Genomic DNA, 19,590 nt, shown 5'->3' on the forward strand with positions numbered 1-19,590 from the left:
AAAATTTAGAAAAAAAAAAAAAAAAAAGAAGTAAGAGGGAAAAGAAAGTAGTTACTATTGATGAGTATAATAATTACAAAAGGAAAAGAATAATTTTTAATAAAATCATATTAATAGAGATTCATTCTATCTAATTTATTGGATTTTCTTTCTCAAAAAAAATTTATTGAACTTTAAGATAATTATTGTGTATCTTTTAAAAGAGAAGAAGATGATTATTGTATATTAAAAGAAAATTAAAAGAGTCATTTATTATTGATAAAAAGTCATTTATAATTGAGTAATACTACAGCCACAAACTATTTTACAACATTTTTACAATTTTTTTTTAGAAAGATTTTACAAAATGTTGATGTGGCCAACCTCTTATTCTAGGCCTATTATTAATATCACATTTTCATTTACCAATTATCACTCACCACATCAACAGTTTGTAAAATTTTTTGTAAAATAGTTTATATCTCTAGCATTGTTCTTTATAATTTTCTCAAAAAAAAAAGTCATTAATGATAATAAATTACAACTATTATTATTATTAAGAAGGAAACCACTTTAATGAAAAATAAAAGAGCAACATGACATGTATTAGCAACAAAAATCACGGCCTTGAAAAATTTAATAGAACATTTAAAACGTGTTAATTAATTACAAAGTTTTAATACAAAGGATATGCTTCTAGTCCAGATTGGTTTCCTTTAAAAAAATTCTTCATTTAAATCTCTCCCATGTTGGTTCAACAAACATTCCACCCATCACACATTCACAATGTCTTCTTCAATTTCTTCCAACTTGAGAAGCACCATTCAACAAAATCTTACCCCTTTATCTCTTAGAACTCTATGCAAGTCTCAAGCTATTTTAGTCCTAGCCTTGTTTTTGTTCTGCACTTACTTGTTTAACCCTCCTAATTACCAACCTTCAGACCTCTTATCAACCATAAATCAAAAATGGCCAACCTCAATCCCCATTATTAGTACTAATAATTCTACTAAAACCAATATTAGTCACATTCTTTTTGGCATATGTGGTTCAATGAAAACATGGAAGCACAGAAAATCATACATTGAAGCATGGTGGAGACCAAATGTGACGAGGGGATATCTTTTCCTAGATAGACCTCCTACTGAAGAGTTTCAACCTTGGCCTTCAACTTCGCCTCCTTTTCGCGTCAGCGAAGATCTCACAAAATTGAAAGTGTTTCCAAAAATATTGTGGCCGATTCAAGTCAGACTTTTACGTACAATCATGGAAGCACTTAGACAAGGAGACAAAGATTTGAGATGGTATGTAAAGGGTGATGATGATACTGTAGTTATGGTAGATAATTTAGTTGAGGTACTAGCAAAATATGACCATACTAAACCCTACTATATTGGGTCCAATTCAGAGGGTGTCAAGTCGAACTTTGATTTCTCATTTGATATGGCATTTGGTGGAGGAGGGTATGCTTTGAGTTACCCTCTAGCAGAAGCATTGGCAACAAAGTTAGACGATTGTATAGAGAGATATTCATACATTAGTAGCGAGGATTTTTGGTTACGCTCATGTTTAGCTGATTTAGGAGTTGCTCTAACTCACGACAAAGGGTTTCACCAGGTAATTGCAACTTCTTTTGTGTCCATTTGGTGGTGTTGTTGTAGGAAGAATAAAAAAAAACTCAGATTTCATTGAATGTGCCCCCTATTTATATATACATATAACAAAAGTAGTGGAATAGAGCACTCACATCAGTGCTTATATAATAGAAAAAAGACCACAATTTAGCCTACTAAGCCCAAATTTTATTCTTTCTTCTCATATTCTAGAAATGAAGTAAAAGAGTGAATGATGGTTGTTATGTGTAAATAAAGAAAAACAATTAAAAAAATTAAGAAAAAAATGATATTTTAATGAATGTAGTGTAAATATTAATAGATAATATGATGTTTTGGAAAAATGGGAATATAAAATAGAAAATGTAAGTTTTTATACTAAAATAAATAAATATTTGCACGAGTTGATGCTAATGATGCAAGGAAAACAAACTAATCAATTAACTAGGCACGTGTGGATCACATGCTTTATAAGTCTTCCTATGTATAGGCTTAGTTGATAAAACTACTGTAGCTTTAACACTGTTCTCCTTTCTTTAGTCTTTAACTTGCAATTCACTTGAGACTTGCTGTTCTTCTCAGTAGCAGCTTGCTTGGTCTCTCTTTCTCTTAACGTTCTGACAGGAAGCATAGCTTAAACCATAGAGCTTTTCGTTGTAGTCTTGTAGAGCTTTTGCGATAAAATGCTTTAACTAAAAAAAGTTTTAGCTTGTAGCAAATTCCGGTGAATGGTATTTTGAAGTTTTTGTTTTATAATGTATGAATAATAAATTACTGATTTTTTTTAAAAAAATTATATATATATATATATATATAAGTTCTAAATTTCAATTTTTTTCTAAAAGAATGTAAAAAATAGTTTTATCCTAAGGGAGTGTCTTTTTTATTTTTTAGAATCAAAGAGAGTGTCTATTACACACACTTGCACACAATACATGCAGTTTCGAAAAATATGGGAAATTATGACTTTGAGTCATGGTTTTGAAGTCACGATTTCCCTAGTGCATGTTTCTTAATGCACATATAGTACACACACTCACATATTTATGTATAAAATATTAATAAGTTTGATTAAAAAATATATATTAATAAGTTAAATGAGACATTAAAATATGCTTCCTTTTCTCCCTATTCTTTTTGCTCTTTCTTTGACGATGCATGCACCAAGTACACTGTTGAAACAGTTCTACAATTTTCTTTGTTGCACTCTAATGCAAATTGTAGAGCTAGATCTGCTAAAAATGCCTCTACTTGAAAAATATTGTAGAATTTTTCATGAAATAATTGGCAATTACAAAGATATTTTCTTGTGGATTAATTTTTATCACAAACTAAACTCTCTAAATATTTGTTTTAACTACAGATCGATCTATACAATGACATTTCAGGCCTTCTATCAGCTCACCCTCAGACTCCTTTTGTCTCCCTCCACCACATTGATACCATAGACCCAATCTTCCCTTCCATGAACCGTTCTGAATCCATAAACCGCCTCATGAAAGCCGCAAAAGTAGACCAATCCCGCCTTCTTCAACAAACAATATGCTACCACAGGCAAAGCAACTGGTCTCTCTCTATCTCATGGGGCTACTCAGCTTATATTTATGAAAATATAATCCCTCGGAGCATTTTATGGAGACCCCTTGAGACTTTTAGGCCATGGCATAATTCAAGGCGATCATTCTACATGTTCAACACTAGGTGGCCTTCCAATAATCCTTGTGAAGCTCCTCACTTGTTTTTCTTTGACTCTATAGAGCATATAGAAGGAGACCAAATTGTTACGACATATGTTAGAACATCTCCTCGTGGTTTACCAGCTTGTTCATCAATTGGTAATCATTCTGCTGATCCCATAACTAGAATTAAAGTGTTTTCACCAGCATCAACTCGCTTGGAGGTGAGTGTGCTATCATTTTAAATTTTACTATACCAGCTTATTAATTTGAGAAATGTTTATGTTCATATAAGCATCCATTAACATGACATTAAATTAATTACCATCTTATCAAAAGTTTAAATTGGTCATTATGTTGAGATAATGCTACTACTGCAATCAACTTTACTATAGAATTATTCTCAAAAAAAAAAAAAAAAAAAAAAAAAAAGAAGAAAACTTTACTATAGAAGTCATATAAATTAATGTGGTAATAATTGTGATTGGTGTCACAATTATTATATAATAATTAACACTAATTCCTTTTGATTGGTATTATTTTATAGATGTAGATCTTCCATCCACTTTAATTTCTATTAATTATTGGATACTTTGTCAAGGATTACACTATTCTGATGTTGGTTATTGTATATTTACTACTTTCCAGGCAGGAGGAAGAGACTGCTGTGACATTGTATATAGGGCTGGAGCAAATGTAACAGAAGTCACATATAGGGCTTGCATGAACTATGAAGTAATTGCTTGACTATAACATCAAATGGACTTCTTGTATTATTTCATAAAAAAAATAAGAATAGAAATAGATTTTTTTTTTTTTTTTTTTTTTTTTGTATTCAATTAGAAATAAGAATAGACTTTTTATATTCAATTAATTGTCAAAAGTCTCGTGACTTGTAGCTCAATTGGTTGGTACCCTCCTAAAAGAGTCAGTAGTCAAGCATATCAACCATTGGGGGAGAGAATTTAAAAGGGTATATTGTTGGGGGAGAGAACACCTTGAGAAAACTCATTGAGTAGTTAATAGAAGACACAACTTAACCCAAATGGCTTAAAGCCCATAAGTTTGGATCCGAGTCCAGCTATGTTATATTAACTACTTCTTGTGTTTCTAAAAAAAACTACTCCTTGTCATTCTTATTCAATGTGAGACTTAGCACACCATTGGCAATACTCCTTTGTCAGGGGAGAGAAAACCTTAGAGAGTAGTTAATATAACATATAAAATCATTACTTGACCCAAAAGGCTTTAAACCCATGAGTTTAAGTGCAACTATGTTATATTAACTTTTCATTCTAGTCATTTTTATTCAATGTGGGACTTATTCACATGTATTTCCAACACATACTTATTATGAAAGCAATGGTGTTGCATATGTTTTAGCCCAAAAAACCTTAGAGGCTAGTGATTTTATTGTTTGGATGGAAGTTGTTCCTCTAGATATCAATTGTATTATGTCTGCTATTTATTTTAATAAGATTTCAAACTTGATTCTTAAAAAAAAAAAAAAAAGGCAAAAAATAATTGGTTCCTTTTGTTGTTTCTAATGGATACCTCATGATTCAAATCCTCTGTCAACTATCAAATTATCAACAAAAAAAAAAGGTATTCGATTATTATTACTATATTGGTAATTGATAGTTTGACACTTCACTTAATAAATAATATGAAAGATAAACTAATTTTAATTAGGCCAGATCCACAAATCAAAATTTCTAAATCAATTCATCATCAACTACTGCAGAAAGTAAATCCCTTGGAAAGTCATTTGGGGGTGTGAAAAGTGAAGACATAGACACCACAAAACGTATCCTTTTTTATGCATCTCTACTTAATTATCTTCAAAATTACAATTATTGGTTACTCTATGCAGATTGCATATCCTCAAATTCAAGATTAATTATTGCCAGAAGCATTGGAAAGTCTTAATTGTGTTTTGTACTTTTCTGTGAGGTTTTCTGTTAGGTTTTGTACTTTTCTAACAATCCCAAACAATCTTGGTTTCTTGTAATCTTTTTTAACCTGACAGAAAACTTAGTTGGACCTAAATGAAAAATAACATTCCAATAAACCAAGTTTTGTTATTCTAATATAGAGAGATAGAGTGTCAATTCAACCCAAGTAAAAAATAATATCTCAGAGTGTTACATTTTAAGGCTTTTGGCCTCTTTAAATGATGCTTACAAATTGATATAGTGATATATGGTAATTACATCAAATTAATGCAATTTTTTTATTTTTTATTAAATGAATGTTTAATTTATGTGATTATTTAACATACCAATGTGTATTTTTGTTTTTGTCTCAAATAATGTGGGATCTTACGATCCACAATTCGATTGTACGATTTTACGATCCCACTTACCTCCCACAATCCTATGTAGGATCCTGATTTTGACAACCTTGTTCTTTTGTTCTCATTCCAGTTTTTTTTTTTTTTAGATGTGATTTTTTTTTTCTAGACATGATTTTTTTAAAATAAATTTGGATGATTGTATTTTTTTGGTTGTTTGTCACTTTTTTGTTTCAATTGGAGATCATTTTTAAATAAGGGTATGTAGGGATGAAAGGCCCAAATAAGGATATTGAGCCGTGGGCCACAACCGAGGACGTCGAAGAGCCCGATGACAGACAAGTATTAGTGAAGGCAAGTAGATTATTGAGCCGAGGAAGAGGTATGGTCATAATAAACAGGTGACGCTGTTTGAGGAGCCACACTTCCTCGGTCAACAGAGTGGAAGCCTAAAGTTCGACCACTTATCAAGTACTGGGCAATGGGCAACCATGCTTGGGAGGATAAACTTCAGAGAGAGGTGAATTAATAGAGAATTGAGAAATATCTGGGAAACTGCTACTACCGCATTAAATGCTCTGCACCTAACCAACTAGCCGCATTAATGTGGAAATGATACTTGAACAGGTACTTCTAGCCTTACAGTTATCCACAAAGATTTCAGGAAAATGCTGATGGGACAAGTATCAAGAAGATTAGCAATCTGATCTACACATGAATGGCTAAGATGAAAGAATAGAAGAGAGTATAAAGGGGGAAGGATTCCATTACAGAAGGGATTAGGAAAAAGAATAAAGAAAACTATTCTGTAACCAAAAACTTGAATATTTGTATAAGTCTAAAAGAAATATATATAAGAACATACCATCATCGAACATGACCGAGGGGTATTTTTCTTTTCAACTTGTTTGTCATAGCCCCTCCAATACCAACCAACCTATTGTGATCTACATTTTAACTCATTGAACATTCAGTAACAAACCCACTCTCTAACAAATCTATTGTTTAGACTTATTGGGCCATTGACCAAATCTCTTGGGTTGTGGATCAAAACGTGTCCTTATAGGATATATAAGTAAATTTATACAAATTCACTTTTTCCATCCCTTCACTTTTTCACTCTCAACCAAACAAAAATAAGGGAAATTGAAATCTTTTCTATTCTCTTACTTTTCTATCCTCCCACTTTTCCACCCTTCAAACCAAACGAATCCTAAGTATTAAAAAAGAGCAACATCAGGATTCAGATTCTCTAAAATTTCTAGGGTACTTTGCTAATAAATTTATTTAAATCCTAAGGACACTTTTATGATTTAAGGGTTTAGATTCTGTCATGTCAGCATTCCACTAACAATACTCTTAATTGTTTTGTTTGCAACATTATTTTATAAATAATGCTAGAGATACAAACTATTTTACAAAAATTTTACAAACTACTGATGTGGTGAGTAATTATTGGTAAATGAAAAAATGATATTAATGGTGGGTTTAGATGAAAACTAATAAGAAGTTGGCCATATCAACATTTTGTAAAAATGTTGTAAAATAGTTTGTGGTTGTAGCATTACTCTTATTTTATTATTATAAGAGTATTGTTAATGGAATGTTGACATGACAGAATCTAGACTCTTAAATTATAAAAGAGTGAGTAGGATTTAAGAAAATCTATTAGTAGAGTATCCTAGAAAATCTAGAAAATCTGAATCCCAAATGTATTAGCAAGCTTAAACAAGAATCATGGCCTCAAAAAGTTAAAAAACTTTTAAAACTCTTTAATTCCAAAACCTCATAGAAAGACATGCTCCTAGATTTGTTTCCCTTTAAACATTTTTCAATTGAATTCTCCCATGTTTCAACATTCCACCCTTCTCATTCACAATTTCTTCTACAATTTCTTCCAACATGAGCACCATTCAACAAAATCTCACCCTTTTATATCTTGGAACTCTATGCAAGTCTCTAGCTATTTCAGGCCTAGTATTGTTTTCGTTTAACACTTTTTTGTCTTACCCTCCTAGTTACCAACCTACTGACCTCTTAACAACCATAAATCAAAAATGGCCAACCTCAAGCCCCATTATTAGTACCAATTCTACTAAAACCAATATTAGTCACATTGTTTTTGGCATAGTTGGTTCCATGAACACATGGAAGTACAAAAAATCATACATTGAAGCATGGTGGAGACCAAATGTGACAAGGGGATATCTCTTTCTAGATAGACCTCCGACGGAGGAGTTCCAACCTTGGCCTTCAACTTCACCTCCTTTTCGTATCAACGAAGATATCGCCAAATTGAAAGTGTTCCCAAAAATATCAAGACCGGTTTGAATCCGAATTGTACGTACAATAATGGAAACATTTAGACAAGGAGACAAAGATGTGAGATGGTATGTAATGGCAGATGATGATACAGTACTTATGGTTGATAGTTTAGTTGAGGTACTAGCAAAGTATGACCATACTAAATCCTACTATGTTGGGTCCAATTCAGAGAGTGTCAAGTCCAACTTTGATTTCTCATTTGATATGGCATTTGGGGGAGCCGGGTATGATTTGAGTTACCCTCTAGCAGAAGCATTGTCAACAAAGTTAGACGGATGTATAGAGAGATATCCATACATGTCTGTTAGTGATTTTTTGTTACACTCATGTTTGGCTGATTTAGGAATTGCTCTAACTCACGACAAAGGGTTTCACCAGGTAATTGCAACTTCTTTAGCTTAAGTTGTTTACTATATATGTGTCCATTTGGTGGTGTTGCAGCTATTGCTCTAGGAAGAAATAGGATAGCTTTAACCGTAGAGCTTTTTTGTAGTCTTGTAGAGTTTTACAATAAAGTGCTTTAACTAAAAAGAGTTTTAACGTTTGAAAATTATAAAAATTATAATGCATGGTGATTTGAAACTTTAGATTTTTAAATGTATGAATAATAAATTTTGAGCTTTCTAATAAAGTTCTATATTTCTACTTTTTTATTTTTTATTTTAAAAAAAATGAGGGTGTCCAAAGTCTAAACCTCTTCGAGTATCTGACTAATTTCTTGGGTGTATGTAGTCCTTTTGTCCCACATGCACCAAGTTATTACAAGGAGAAATCTCATGAGAGTGACCCCAAGATGTTAACTAGAGATTTCAAATTCAAGATCTCATGGATATCATGAGACTTTAGGAACCACTAAAAATTTTATGTGCTTAAAAGCTTTTTTCTATTTTCTAATAGGCATCCTTTTTTTTCCCCCCCAAAAAATCTTCATGGGGCTGGAAGCTATTTTATTTTATTGCTATAGCTCTTGTACGGTAGTATTGCAAAAGTACTTTTTTTTTGGAAGCAAAAATCATGGCAGTTCATTCACCCAAAAAATAAAATCATGGCAGTTTTGCTTTCAAGAAAATTTTTTTTATTTTTTTGAGACTATACTTTTATTACAAGAATTGGAACACATATAATAGAACCCATATAAAGACTAAAATTAGATCTAGTATAGTTATTTGTTAAGATTATACCATTTAATAACTTTTTATTGGGTTAAAATTTTTTCATATATATAATTAAAATGAGACATTAAATTGCTTCATTTTCTTCCTATGCACCATGTGAAATTCTTTTTGCTCTTTCTTTGATAAGGCATGCACCAAGCACATTCTGTTAACCAGTTCTACTAATTTCCTTGTTGCACTCTAAGGCAAATTGTAGAACTCTGCTTAAAATGACTCTAGTTGAAAAATGCTGATGACGATTAAATAGCATGAAAAGACATAGGAAATTACAGAAGATATTGTCTCTTAGATTATTTAATCACAAACTAAGCCCTCTAAATATATGTTGACTACAGATTGATCTACACAATGACATCTGAGGTCTTCTATCAGCTCACCCTCAGACTCCTTTCCTCTCTCTACACCACATTGACACCATAGATCCAATCTTCCCCTCCATGGACCGTTCTGAATCCATAAACCGCCTCATGAAGGCTGTGAAAATAGACCAATTCTGCCTTCTTCAACAAATCATATGCTATCACAGGCAAAGCAATTGGTCTCTCTCTATCTCATGGGGCTACTCAGCTTATATTTATGAAAATATAATCCCTCGGAGCATTTAATGGAGACCCCTTGAGACATTTAGGCCATGGAAAAGAAATTCAAGGCCACCACTCTACATGTTCAACACTAGGTGTCCTTCCAACAATCCTTGTGAAGCTCCTCACTTGTTTTCTTTGATTCTATAGAGCATATAGAAGGAAACCAAATTGTTACAACGTATGTTAGAGCATGGCCTCATGGTTTACCAACTTGTTCATTTGCTAGTAATCATTTTGTTGATCCCATACCTAAAATTAAAGTGTTTTCAGCAGCATCACCAATGTGGAAAGCAAGAGCCAGGGCCAGGGTTCAAGTTTCCAAGAAAAAGTTTCACACACATATACACTTAGATTAAGTTAGAGTAGAATTTTTATCTTATATATATATATATATATAAAATAATAATAAATAAAAAAGGATTACACTATTCTTACGTTGGTTATTGTATATTTACTACTTTCCAGGCAAGAGGAAGAGACTGCTGTGACATTGTATATAGGGCTAGAGCATATGTAATGGAAGTCACATATAGGGCTTGCTTGAAGTATGAAGTAATAGCTTGACTGTAACATCAAATGGACTTCTTGTATTATTTCATTAAAAGAAAAATAGAAATAGGTTTTTTGTATTCAATTAGAAATTAGAATAGACTTTTTATATTCAATTACTTGTCAAAAGTCTCGTGACTTGTAGCTCAACTGTTTGGTACATTTCTAAAAGAGCTAGTAGTCAAGCATATCAACCATTGGGGAGAGAAAAGAGAGTATATTGTTGGGGGAGAGCACCATAAAAGAGCATTCACATTTAGAATCTTCGAACTATTCTATTTTATCATCTCAAAAACTAATTCTTCAATTATACCATACCATTTTACAATACACCCAACATCTTATTTCTTATTTATCTCATCTATTAATTAAAAAATATTAATTTCACCAACTCTTTCTCTCTCTTCCTCTTCATAAAAAAATAATTAAAAATACCCACCCACCATCGCTAGGGAAAAAAACAATATAAAAATGTATACAAATTGCTACAATGCCATCATAAAAATAGGATGGCACTGTAGTACAATTGCAATTTTTTTTGCAATTGCAAGACTTTGCAAGACCGGGTAGTGGTGGGTTTTGAGGCACTGATGCTAAATATTGCTAACATATGACATATACAATACCCAATGTGAAATTGTGAATGCCTAAGAAAACTCATTGAGTAGTTAATAAAAGAAACAACTTAACCCAAAAGGCTTAAAGCCCATGAGTTTGGATCCAATTATGTTATATTAACTACTTTTTCTTGTGTTCCCAAAAAAAAAAAAAAAACTACTCCTTGTCTTTCTTATTCAATGTGAGACTTAACACACCATTGGCAATATTCCTTTGTTGGAGGAGAGAGAATCTTAGAGAGTAGTTAATATAATATATAAAGACATCACTTGACCCTAAAGGTTTTAAACCCATGTGCTTAAACTCAACTATGTTATATAAACTCTTCACTCTAGTTATTTTTATTCAATGTGAGACTTATTCACATGTATTTCCAACACATACTTATTGTGAAAGCAATGGTGTTGCACATGTTTTAGCCCGAAAAGCCTTAGAGGCTAGTGATTTTATTGTTTGGATGGAGGTTGTTCCTATAAATATCAATTGTATTATGTCTGCTATTTATTTTAATAAGATTTCAATCTTGATTCTTAAAAAACCAAAACAAAAAGGCAAAAACTAATTGGTTCCTTTTGTAGTTTCTAATAGATACATCATGATTCAAATCCTCTATCAACTATCAAATTATCAAAAAAAAAAACAAAAAACAAAAAAAAGGTATTCAATTATTATTACTATACTGGTAATTGACAGTTTGACACTTCACTTAATAAATAATATGAAAGTTAAACTAATTTTAATTAGGCCAGATCCACAAATCAAAATTGCTAAATCTAGTCATCATCAACTAGTGCAGAAAGTAAATCCCTTGGAAAGTCATTTGGGGGTGTGAAGAGTGAAGACATAGACACCACAAAGGGTATCCTTTTTTATGCATCTCTGCTTAGTTATATTCAAAATCACGATTATTGCTTATTCTATGCAGATTGCTTATCCTCAATTTCAGGATTAATTATTGCCAGAAGCATTGAAAAGTCTCAATTTGTACTTTTCTGTGAAGTTTTCGATTAGAGAGAAAGAGAGAGAGAGAGACTTGGGCTAGGGTGACTCACACTATATGTTGATCATGCTCATAGGCCATAGCTCCCTCCCATTAGACTTTTGGTCAAAGTTTAATTTATAATTAATGTGCACTAATCTTTATGTTTAGAGGCCAATTGTCAAACATCACCAAGAATATTTTTTCTTTCTTGGCCCAAGCATTTCGCAGTGTCAAACCTTGTTATCATGTGCATTCTTTTTCTTCTCCTCTTTTTAATTATTATTTTTATGCCATGCAACGCAAATTGCTACACGTAATACATACACCCCAAATTCGCAATACATCTTTGCGTATTTTGTGTGAAGTAAAAAGCCAAAGCTAAACTTTCTACTACTTTATAGAACAATAAAATAACATTTTGATATGATTAAGCGAGAAAATTTTCACACTTATATAATTTGTTTGGATCCAACTATGTTAGATGTATAGGTTTCTCCCTAGACTATTGTAGAATCCCGATTTGTGGCCCAAACCTAAAGTATATGGGATCTCGGTCCAATGAGCCCAATACAATAAATTTGTAGAGAGTGAGTCAAAGAACTAAGCCCTAATGAGTTAAACAATGGCTAATATAGAATTAAGTGACAATCAAGCATAAATAAGAGGTATTGATGCCAATAGACTTTCAGTCCGAGGAGACCACAATTATATGTATTGATCACAATTGAATACAGAGACAATTTAGATTGTTACAGTGTTTTCTCTTTATTTTTCTGATCCATTCTTCATGAAGAGTCTTTCACCTTATATATCCTCCTTTGGACCATCTTCACCCTACACCTGTTGATCATCCGAGCCCTTATTTGAGTACCTATCCTATCAAACACCCCCTTTAATTTTCTGTGAGTTGTGATAGCCAAGGCAGTACTGTTCAGAGGTCTTCTTCACATAAATGCGGCCAGAAAAGTAGCTGCAGTGCATTTAATGTGATGGTGGCAGCTTTTCCTTAGATATTTTTAGGTTTCCTTCCTTCTCGTATATTCATGAAGTATGTCTCTATCATTGGAGTTTCTTGAAGGATTACGCTAACAGATGGAGTACATATTATGAACTACATTCATCATATCTGAGGAGGAATTCCTCCTTGGACAACCTCTCACTTATTCCCCATCTTTGAGACTTTAATTGGGAACGTTTAACAACTACTTGCTCCTCCTCGGACTTATCAATGTTCTCGGACAATGTCCAAGGCCCAATATACTATTTTGGGCCCTTGTCCCTACAACTACAATCATGGACAGTCTAAGATGTTATACTGAAGTACTATTTTTAAATTTGAATGTCCAAATTGTAAGTACCTTCTATTCGGTATCTAGAAATAGTAGGGAGAAAGGAATAAGGAAAAAAATTACAAAAATTTTTCAAGATTTTTGGTTGTTGATAATTCTAATAGTACAAATAGAGAATTTGAATCCTGAATATCATAAACACATCAAGAGCTAGTAACTATTTGAGCTACAAAGCTCTTGACAACTTTTCAAGTAATTTCAGCTTTAATTGGTCTCTCTTTTGACCATAAATGAACCATAAAAATTTTCTAGCCCACCTTTATTAGTGACCCGCCGGCCTAACAAGTATAGCATGTGAAAAGAGGTTATGCTATAGTTTGTACTTAGTTTTAATGCTATATATTATTGCTTGGCCGGCAGTTACACTGCCAAAGTAAATGTATTAGTAACTGATAAAGTCATATATCAAAATCCTACTTCAAAAAAATTAAGAAATTAAGTGGAATTACAAAATACTCTCTTATTGTCATATGGTTACCATGTCACAATTTTGCTTCATGATTTTTCGAAATTAAATACTAAACTACCTCAAAATGATTGAGGTTCGTTCATATTAATTTCGATATTTTTGTAAAATGAAATCGCCATTAGGATAACCTCCTTTCACATATAAAGGTAGGCTAGAAAATTAGAATTTTTTTGTACTACCAGGTAACCGCTGGCCTAATAACTATAGCATGAAAAATGCCACGACTTCTCCTTAAAATCCTGCCTGCACTGCATAGAAAGTAATGCCTACGGCACTTGATATCTCACTTTTCACGTAATGTATAACCTCCTTTCACATACATATATAGTTTTACACAAAACTCCAGATTAAGTATTAAAAAAGAGCAACATCACATGTATTAGCAAGCTTAAACAAGAATCATGGCCTCAAAAGGTTGCAAAACTTTTAAAACTCTTTAATTCCAAAACATCAATAGAAAGGTATGCTCCGAGATTTGTTTCCCTTTAAACATTCTTCATTTAAATTCTCCTATGTTTCAACATTCCACCCTTCACATTCACAATGTCTTCTTCAATTTCTTCCTACTTGAGGAGCACCATTCAACAAAATCTCACCCTTTTATCTCTTAGAACTCTATGCAAGTCTCTAGCTATTTTAGTCCTAGTCTTGCTTTTGTTTTGCACTTACTCGTTTAACCCTCCTAATTACCCACCTTCAGACCTCTTATCAACCATAAATAAAAAATGGACAACCTCAAGCCCCATTATTAGTACTAATAATTCTATTAAAACCAATATTAGTCACATTCTTTTTGGCATATGTGGTTCAATGAAAGCATGGAAGCACAGAAAATCATACATTGAAGCATGGTGGAGACCAAATGTGACAAGGGGATATCTTTTCCTAGATAGACCTCCTACTGAAGAGTTCCAACCTTGGCCTTCAACTTCGCCTCCTTTTCGCGTCAGCGAAGATCTCACAAAATTGAAAGTGTTTCCAAAAATATTGTGGCCGATTCAAGTCAGACTTTTACGTACAATCATGGAAGCACTTAGACAAGGAGACAAAGATTTGAGATGGTATGTAAAGGGTGATGATGATACTGTAGTTATGGTAGATAATTTAGTTGAGGTACTAGCAAAATATGACCATACTAAACCCTACTATATTGGGTCCAATTCAGAGGGTGTCAAGTCAAATTTTGATTTCTCATTTGATATGGCATTTGGTGGAGGAGGGTATGCTTTAAGTTACCCTCTAGCAGAAGCATTGTCAACAAAGTTAGACGATTGTATAGAGAGATATTCATACGTTAATAGCGAGGATTTTTGGTTACACTCATGTTTAGCTGATTTAGGAGTTGCTCTAACTCACGACAAAGGGTTTCACCAGGTAATTGCAACTTCTTTAGTTTAAGATGGTTACCATATATGTGACCATTTGGTGGTGTTGCAGCTATTGCTCTAGGAAGAAATAGGATAGCTTTAACCGTAGAGCCTTTTTGTAGTCCTGTAGAGTTTTTGCAATAAAGTGCTTCAACTAAAAAGAGTTTTAACGTTTCAAAATTATAAAAATTATAATGAATAGTGATTTGAAACTTTAGATTTTTAAATGTATGAATAATAAATTTTGAGCTTTCTAATAAAGTTCTATATTTCTACTTTTTTATTTTTTATTTTAAAAAAAATGGTGTTTAAAGTCCAAATTTCTTCGAGTATCTGACTATTTTCTCCGGTGTATGGATGGGGCTGGAAGCTCTTTTATTTTATTGCTAAAGCTTAAAGCTCTTTTATGGTACTATTGCAAAAGTACTTTTTTTTGGGAAGCAAAAATCATGGCAGTTCATTCACCCAAAAAAAAAAGAAAAAAATATTTTTTTTTTTGAGACTATACTTTTATTACAAGAATTGGAACACATATAATAGAACCCACATCAAGACTAAAGTTGGATCTAGTATAATTATTTTTTAAGATTATACCATTTAATAAATTTTTATTGGATTAAAACTTTTTCGTATATATATAATTAAAATGAGACATTAAAATTGATTCATTTTTTTCCTAGGCGCCATGTGAAATTCTTTTTGCTCTTTCTTTGATAAGGCATGCACCAAGCACATTCTATTAACCAGTTCTACTAATTTCCTTGTTGCACTCTTAAGGTAAATTATAGAACTCTGCTAAAAATGCCTCCACCTGAAAAATGTTGTAGATGATTACAGCATGAAAAGACATAGGAAATTACAGAATATATTGTCTCGTAGATTATTTAATCACAAACTAAGTTCTCTACATATTTGTTGACTGCAGATTGATCTACACAATGATATCTCAGGTCTTCTATCAGCTCACCCTCAGACTCCTTTCCTCTCTCTACACCACATTGACACCATAGATCCAATCTTCCCCTCCATGGACCGTTCTGAATCCATAAACCGCCTCATGATGGCCGCGAAAATAGACCAATCCCGCCTTCTTCAACAAACCATATGCTATCACAGGCAAAGCAACTGGTCTCTCTCTATCTCATGGGGCTACTCAGCTTATATTTATGAAAATATAATCCCTCGGAGCATTTTATGGAGACCCCTTGAGACATTTAGGCCATGGAAGAGAAATTCAAGGCCACCACTCTACATGTTCAACACTAGGTGGCCTTCCAACAATCCTTGTGAAGCTCCTCACTTGCTTTTCTTTGATTCTATAGAGCATATAGAAGGAGACCAAATTGTTACAACGTATGTTAGAGCATGGCCTCGTGGTTTACCAACTTGTTCATTTGCTGGTAATCATTCTGCTGATCCCATAACTAAAATTAAAGTGTTTTCACCAGCATCAACACGCATGGAGGTGAGTGTGCTTTCATTTTAAATTTTACTATACTAGCTTATTAATTTGAGAAATGTTTATGTTCATATAAGCATCCGTTAACATGATATTAAATTAATTACCATCTTATCAAAAGTTTAAATTGGTAATTATGTTGAGATAATGCTACTACTACAACCAACTTTACTATAGAAGACTTATAAATTAATATGGTAATAATTGTGATTGGTGTCACATTGACTATATAATATTTAATATTAATTCCTTTTGATTGGTATTATGTTATAGATGTAGATCTTCCATCCACTTTAATTCCTATTAATTATTAGATACTTTGTCAAGGATTACACTATTCTACCACCGCGCACCCTTAGCACGATAGTCACTCTACAAGTATAAGTGTTTGTGAGATGTTGGGGGAAAGGGTCAGGGTTCAAGTCTCTAAGAAATAGTTTCACACACATATACACTTAGATTAAACTAGAGTAGAATTTATATTTTATATAAAAAATAAATAAATAATAAAAGGATTACACTATTCTGACGTTGGTTATTGTATATTTACTACTTTCCAGGCAGGTGGAAGAGACTGTTGTGACATTGTATATAGGGCTGGAGCAAATGTAACGGAAGTCACATATAGGGCTTGCATGAAGTATGAAGTAATAGCATGATTGTAACATCAAATGGATTTCTTGTATTATTTCATTAAAAAAAAAAGTAGAAATAGATTTTTTGTATTCAATTAGAAATAAGAATAGACTTTTTATATTCAATTAATTGTCAAAGTCTCGTGACTTGTAGCTCAACTGTTTGGTACATTCTTAAAAGAGCTAGTAGTCAAGCATATCAACCATTGGGGGAGAGAAAAGAGAGTATATTGTTGGGGGAAGAAAACTCATTTGAGTAGTTAATAGAAGACACAACTTAACCCAAAAGACTTAAAGCCCATGAGTTTGGATCCAATTATGTTATATTAACTACTTCTTGTGTTCCTAAAAAAAAAAAAACTACTCCTTGTCATTCTTATTCAATGTGAGACTTAACACACCATTGGCAATACTCCTTTGTTGGGGGAGATAGAATCTTAGAGAATAATTAATATAATATATAAATACATCACTTGACCCTAAAGGCTTTAAACCCATGTGTTTAAACACAACTATGTTATATAAGCTCTTCACTCTAGACATTTTTATTCAATGTGGGACTTATTCACATGTATTTCCAACACATACTTATTGTGAAAGCAATGGTGTCGCACATGTTTTAGCCCGAAAAGCCTTAGAGGCTAGTGATTTCATTATTTGGATGGAGGTTGTTCCTATAAATATCAATTGTATTATGTTTGCTATTTATTTTAATAAGATTTCAATCTTTTTTTTTTTTAAGAAATAATTACAACATGCTGCTAACCCCACAGCTCAAATCATTTCCCCCCCTAGACCCCTAAGCACTTTGTACATGGGGAGGTGCCAATTCAGCTACAAAGCCTTTGGCAATAAGATTTCAATCTTGATTCTTAAAAAAACAAAACAAAAAGGCAAAAACTAATTGGTTCGTTTTGTAGTTTCTAATAGATACATCATGATTCAAATCCTCTATCAACTATCAAATTATCACCAACAAAAAAAAAAAGTATTCAATTATTATTACTATACTGGTAATTGATAGTTTGGCACTTCACTTAATAAATAATATGGAAGTTAAACTAATTTTAATTAGGCCAGATCTACAAATCAAAATTGCTAAATCAAGTCATCATCAACTAGTGCAGAAAGTAAATCCCTTGGAAAGTCATTTGGGTGTGTGAAGAGTGAAGACATAGACACCACAAAGGGTATCCTTTTTTATGCATCTCTGCTTAATTATCTTCAAAATCACGATTATTGCTTATTCTATGCAGATTGCATCTCCTCAAATTCAGGATTAATTATAGCCAGAAGCATTGAAAAGTCTTAACTGTGTTTTTTACTTTTCTGTAAGGTTTTCGATTAGAGAGAGAGAGAGAGAGAGACTTGGGCTAGGGTGACCACTATATGTTGATCAAGCTCATAGGCCATAGCTCCCTATCTTTATACTTTTGGTCAAAGTTTAATTTATAACTAATGTGCACTAATTTTTATGTTTAGAGGCTAATTGTCAAACATCACCAAGAATATTTTTTCTTTCTTGGCCCAAGCATTTCGCAGTGTCAAACCTTGTTATTCTTTTTCTTCCCCTCTTTTTAATTATTATTTTTATGCCATGCAGCGCAAATTGCTACACGTAATACATACACCCCAAATTCGCAATACAATACATCTTTGAGTGTGAAATAAAAAAGCCAAATCATGTGACATTTGCAGGATTATCCAAATAAGCTAAACTTTCTACTACTTTATAGAACAATAAAATAACATTTTGATATGATTAAGTGAGAAAATTTCACACTTATATAATTTGTTAGGATCCAACTATGTTAGATGTATAGGTTTCTCCCTAGACTACAATCATGGATAGTCTAAGATGTTGTACTAAAGTACTATTTTTTAAATTTGAATGTCCAGAATTGTAAGTACCTTCTATTCAGTATCAAGAAATAATGGGTAGAAAGGAATAAGGAAAAAAATTACAAAAACTTTTCAAGATTTTTTTTTGGCCTCTCTTTTGATCATAAATGAACCGTAAAAAATTTCTGGCCCACCTTTATTAGTGAACTGCCGGCCTAACAACTATAGCACGTGAAAAGAGGTTATGCTATTATTTGTACTTAGTTTTCATGGTATATATTGTTGCTTGGCCGGCAGTTACACTGCCAAAGTAAATGTATTAGAGCACTAGCAAATAGCAATAGTGGTATTAAAAACCTAAAAAGCTATCTTTAGCACCACTATGGATCCGTTGGAATGAATTTATTGTTGCTGAAAACTGAAAACTGAAAACACTGTAGCAAAATAATTTTTAAATATGTAAATAGTACTGTGGGATCCATTTTTAATATTTTTTAATACGTGAACAGTGTATGCACAATGCGTAAATAGTGCAAACACTGTTCATAACAGTAAAATTTGTCTCCCAAAGTCAACAAATGCGGCAAAAAAAAAAGGAGAAAACATGAACTGGAGAAAACATGGACGCACAGACACAGAGCCCAAACGCCCTCTATATATTAATATAAGAGTGCT

At 32.5% G+C, this 19,590-nt stretch overlaps 2 protein-coding genes and 1 pseudogene across 2 annotated transcripts; all 3 read left to right on the forward strand.

The window, feature by feature from the left end:
• The first annotated feature begins 765 nt into the window (after positions 1–765).
• LOC115993934 lies at positions 766–4,015 on the forward strand. The gene is made up of 3 exons (XM_031117941.1): positions 766–1,596; positions 2,956–3,492; positions 3,917–4,015. Exons 1-3 carry the CDS (start codon positions 766–768, stop codon positions 4,013–4,015), a joined length of 1,467 nt encoding a protein of 488 aa, XP_030973801.1.
• A 3,448-nt stretch (positions 4,016–7,463) lies between these two features.
• On the forward strand, positions 7,464–10,209 carry LOC115993943 (annotated as a pseudogene).
• Positions 10,210–14,045: 3,836 nt separating this feature from the next.
• Positions 14,046–17,097, forward strand: LOC115959151. Its single transcript, XM_031077799.1, has 3 exons — positions 14,046–14,986; positions 15,905–16,444; positions 16,999–17,097. The coding sequence occupies exons 1-3, from the start codon at positions 14,156–14,158 to the stop codon at positions 17,095–17,097; spliced, it is 1,470 nt and encodes a 489-aa protein (XP_030933659.1). The 5' UTR covers positions 14,046–14,155.
• Positions 17,098–19,590: the final 2,493 nt, after the last annotated feature.

The sequence above is a fragment of the Quercus lobata genome, chromosome 1, assembly GCF_001633185.2.
Source record: "Quercus lobata isolate SW786 chromosome 1, ValleyOak3.0 Primary Assembly, whole genome shotgun sequence".
In the NCBI taxonomy this organism is placed as follows: domain Eukaryota; kingdom Viridiplantae; phylum Streptophyta; class Magnoliopsida; order Fagales; family Fagaceae; genus Quercus; species Quercus lobata.

What these genes read in the sequence shown, in the direction of transcription:
- LOC115993934 (XM_031117941.1), top strand. Translation starts at nt 766, where the DNA reads ATGTCTTCTTCAATTTCTTCCAACTTGAGAAGCACCATTCAACAAAAT. An exon ending in ACGACAAAGGGTTTCACCAG is followed by an intron (nt 1,597 to 2,955) that starts GTAATTGCAACT and finishes TTTTAACTACAG; the next exon opens with ATCGATCTATACAATGACAT. An exon ending in CAGCATCAACTCGCTTGGAG is followed by an intron (nt 3,493 to 3,916) that starts GTGAGTGTGCTA and finishes ACTACTTTCCAG; the next exon opens with GCAGGAGGAAGAGACTGCTG.
- LOC115959151 (XM_031077799.1), top strand. Translation starts at nt 14,156, where the DNA reads ATGTCTTCTTCAATTTCTTCCTACTTGAGGAGCACCATTCAACAAAAT. An exon ending in ACGACAAAGGGTTTCACCAG is followed by an intron (nt 14,987 to 15,904) that starts GTAATTGCAACT and finishes TGTTGACTGCAG; the next exon opens with ATTGATCTACACAATGATAT. An exon ending in CAGCATCAACACGCATGGAG is followed by an intron (nt 16,445 to 16,998) that starts GTGAGTGTGCTT and finishes ACTACTTTCCAG; the next exon opens with GCAGGTGGAAGAGACTGTTG.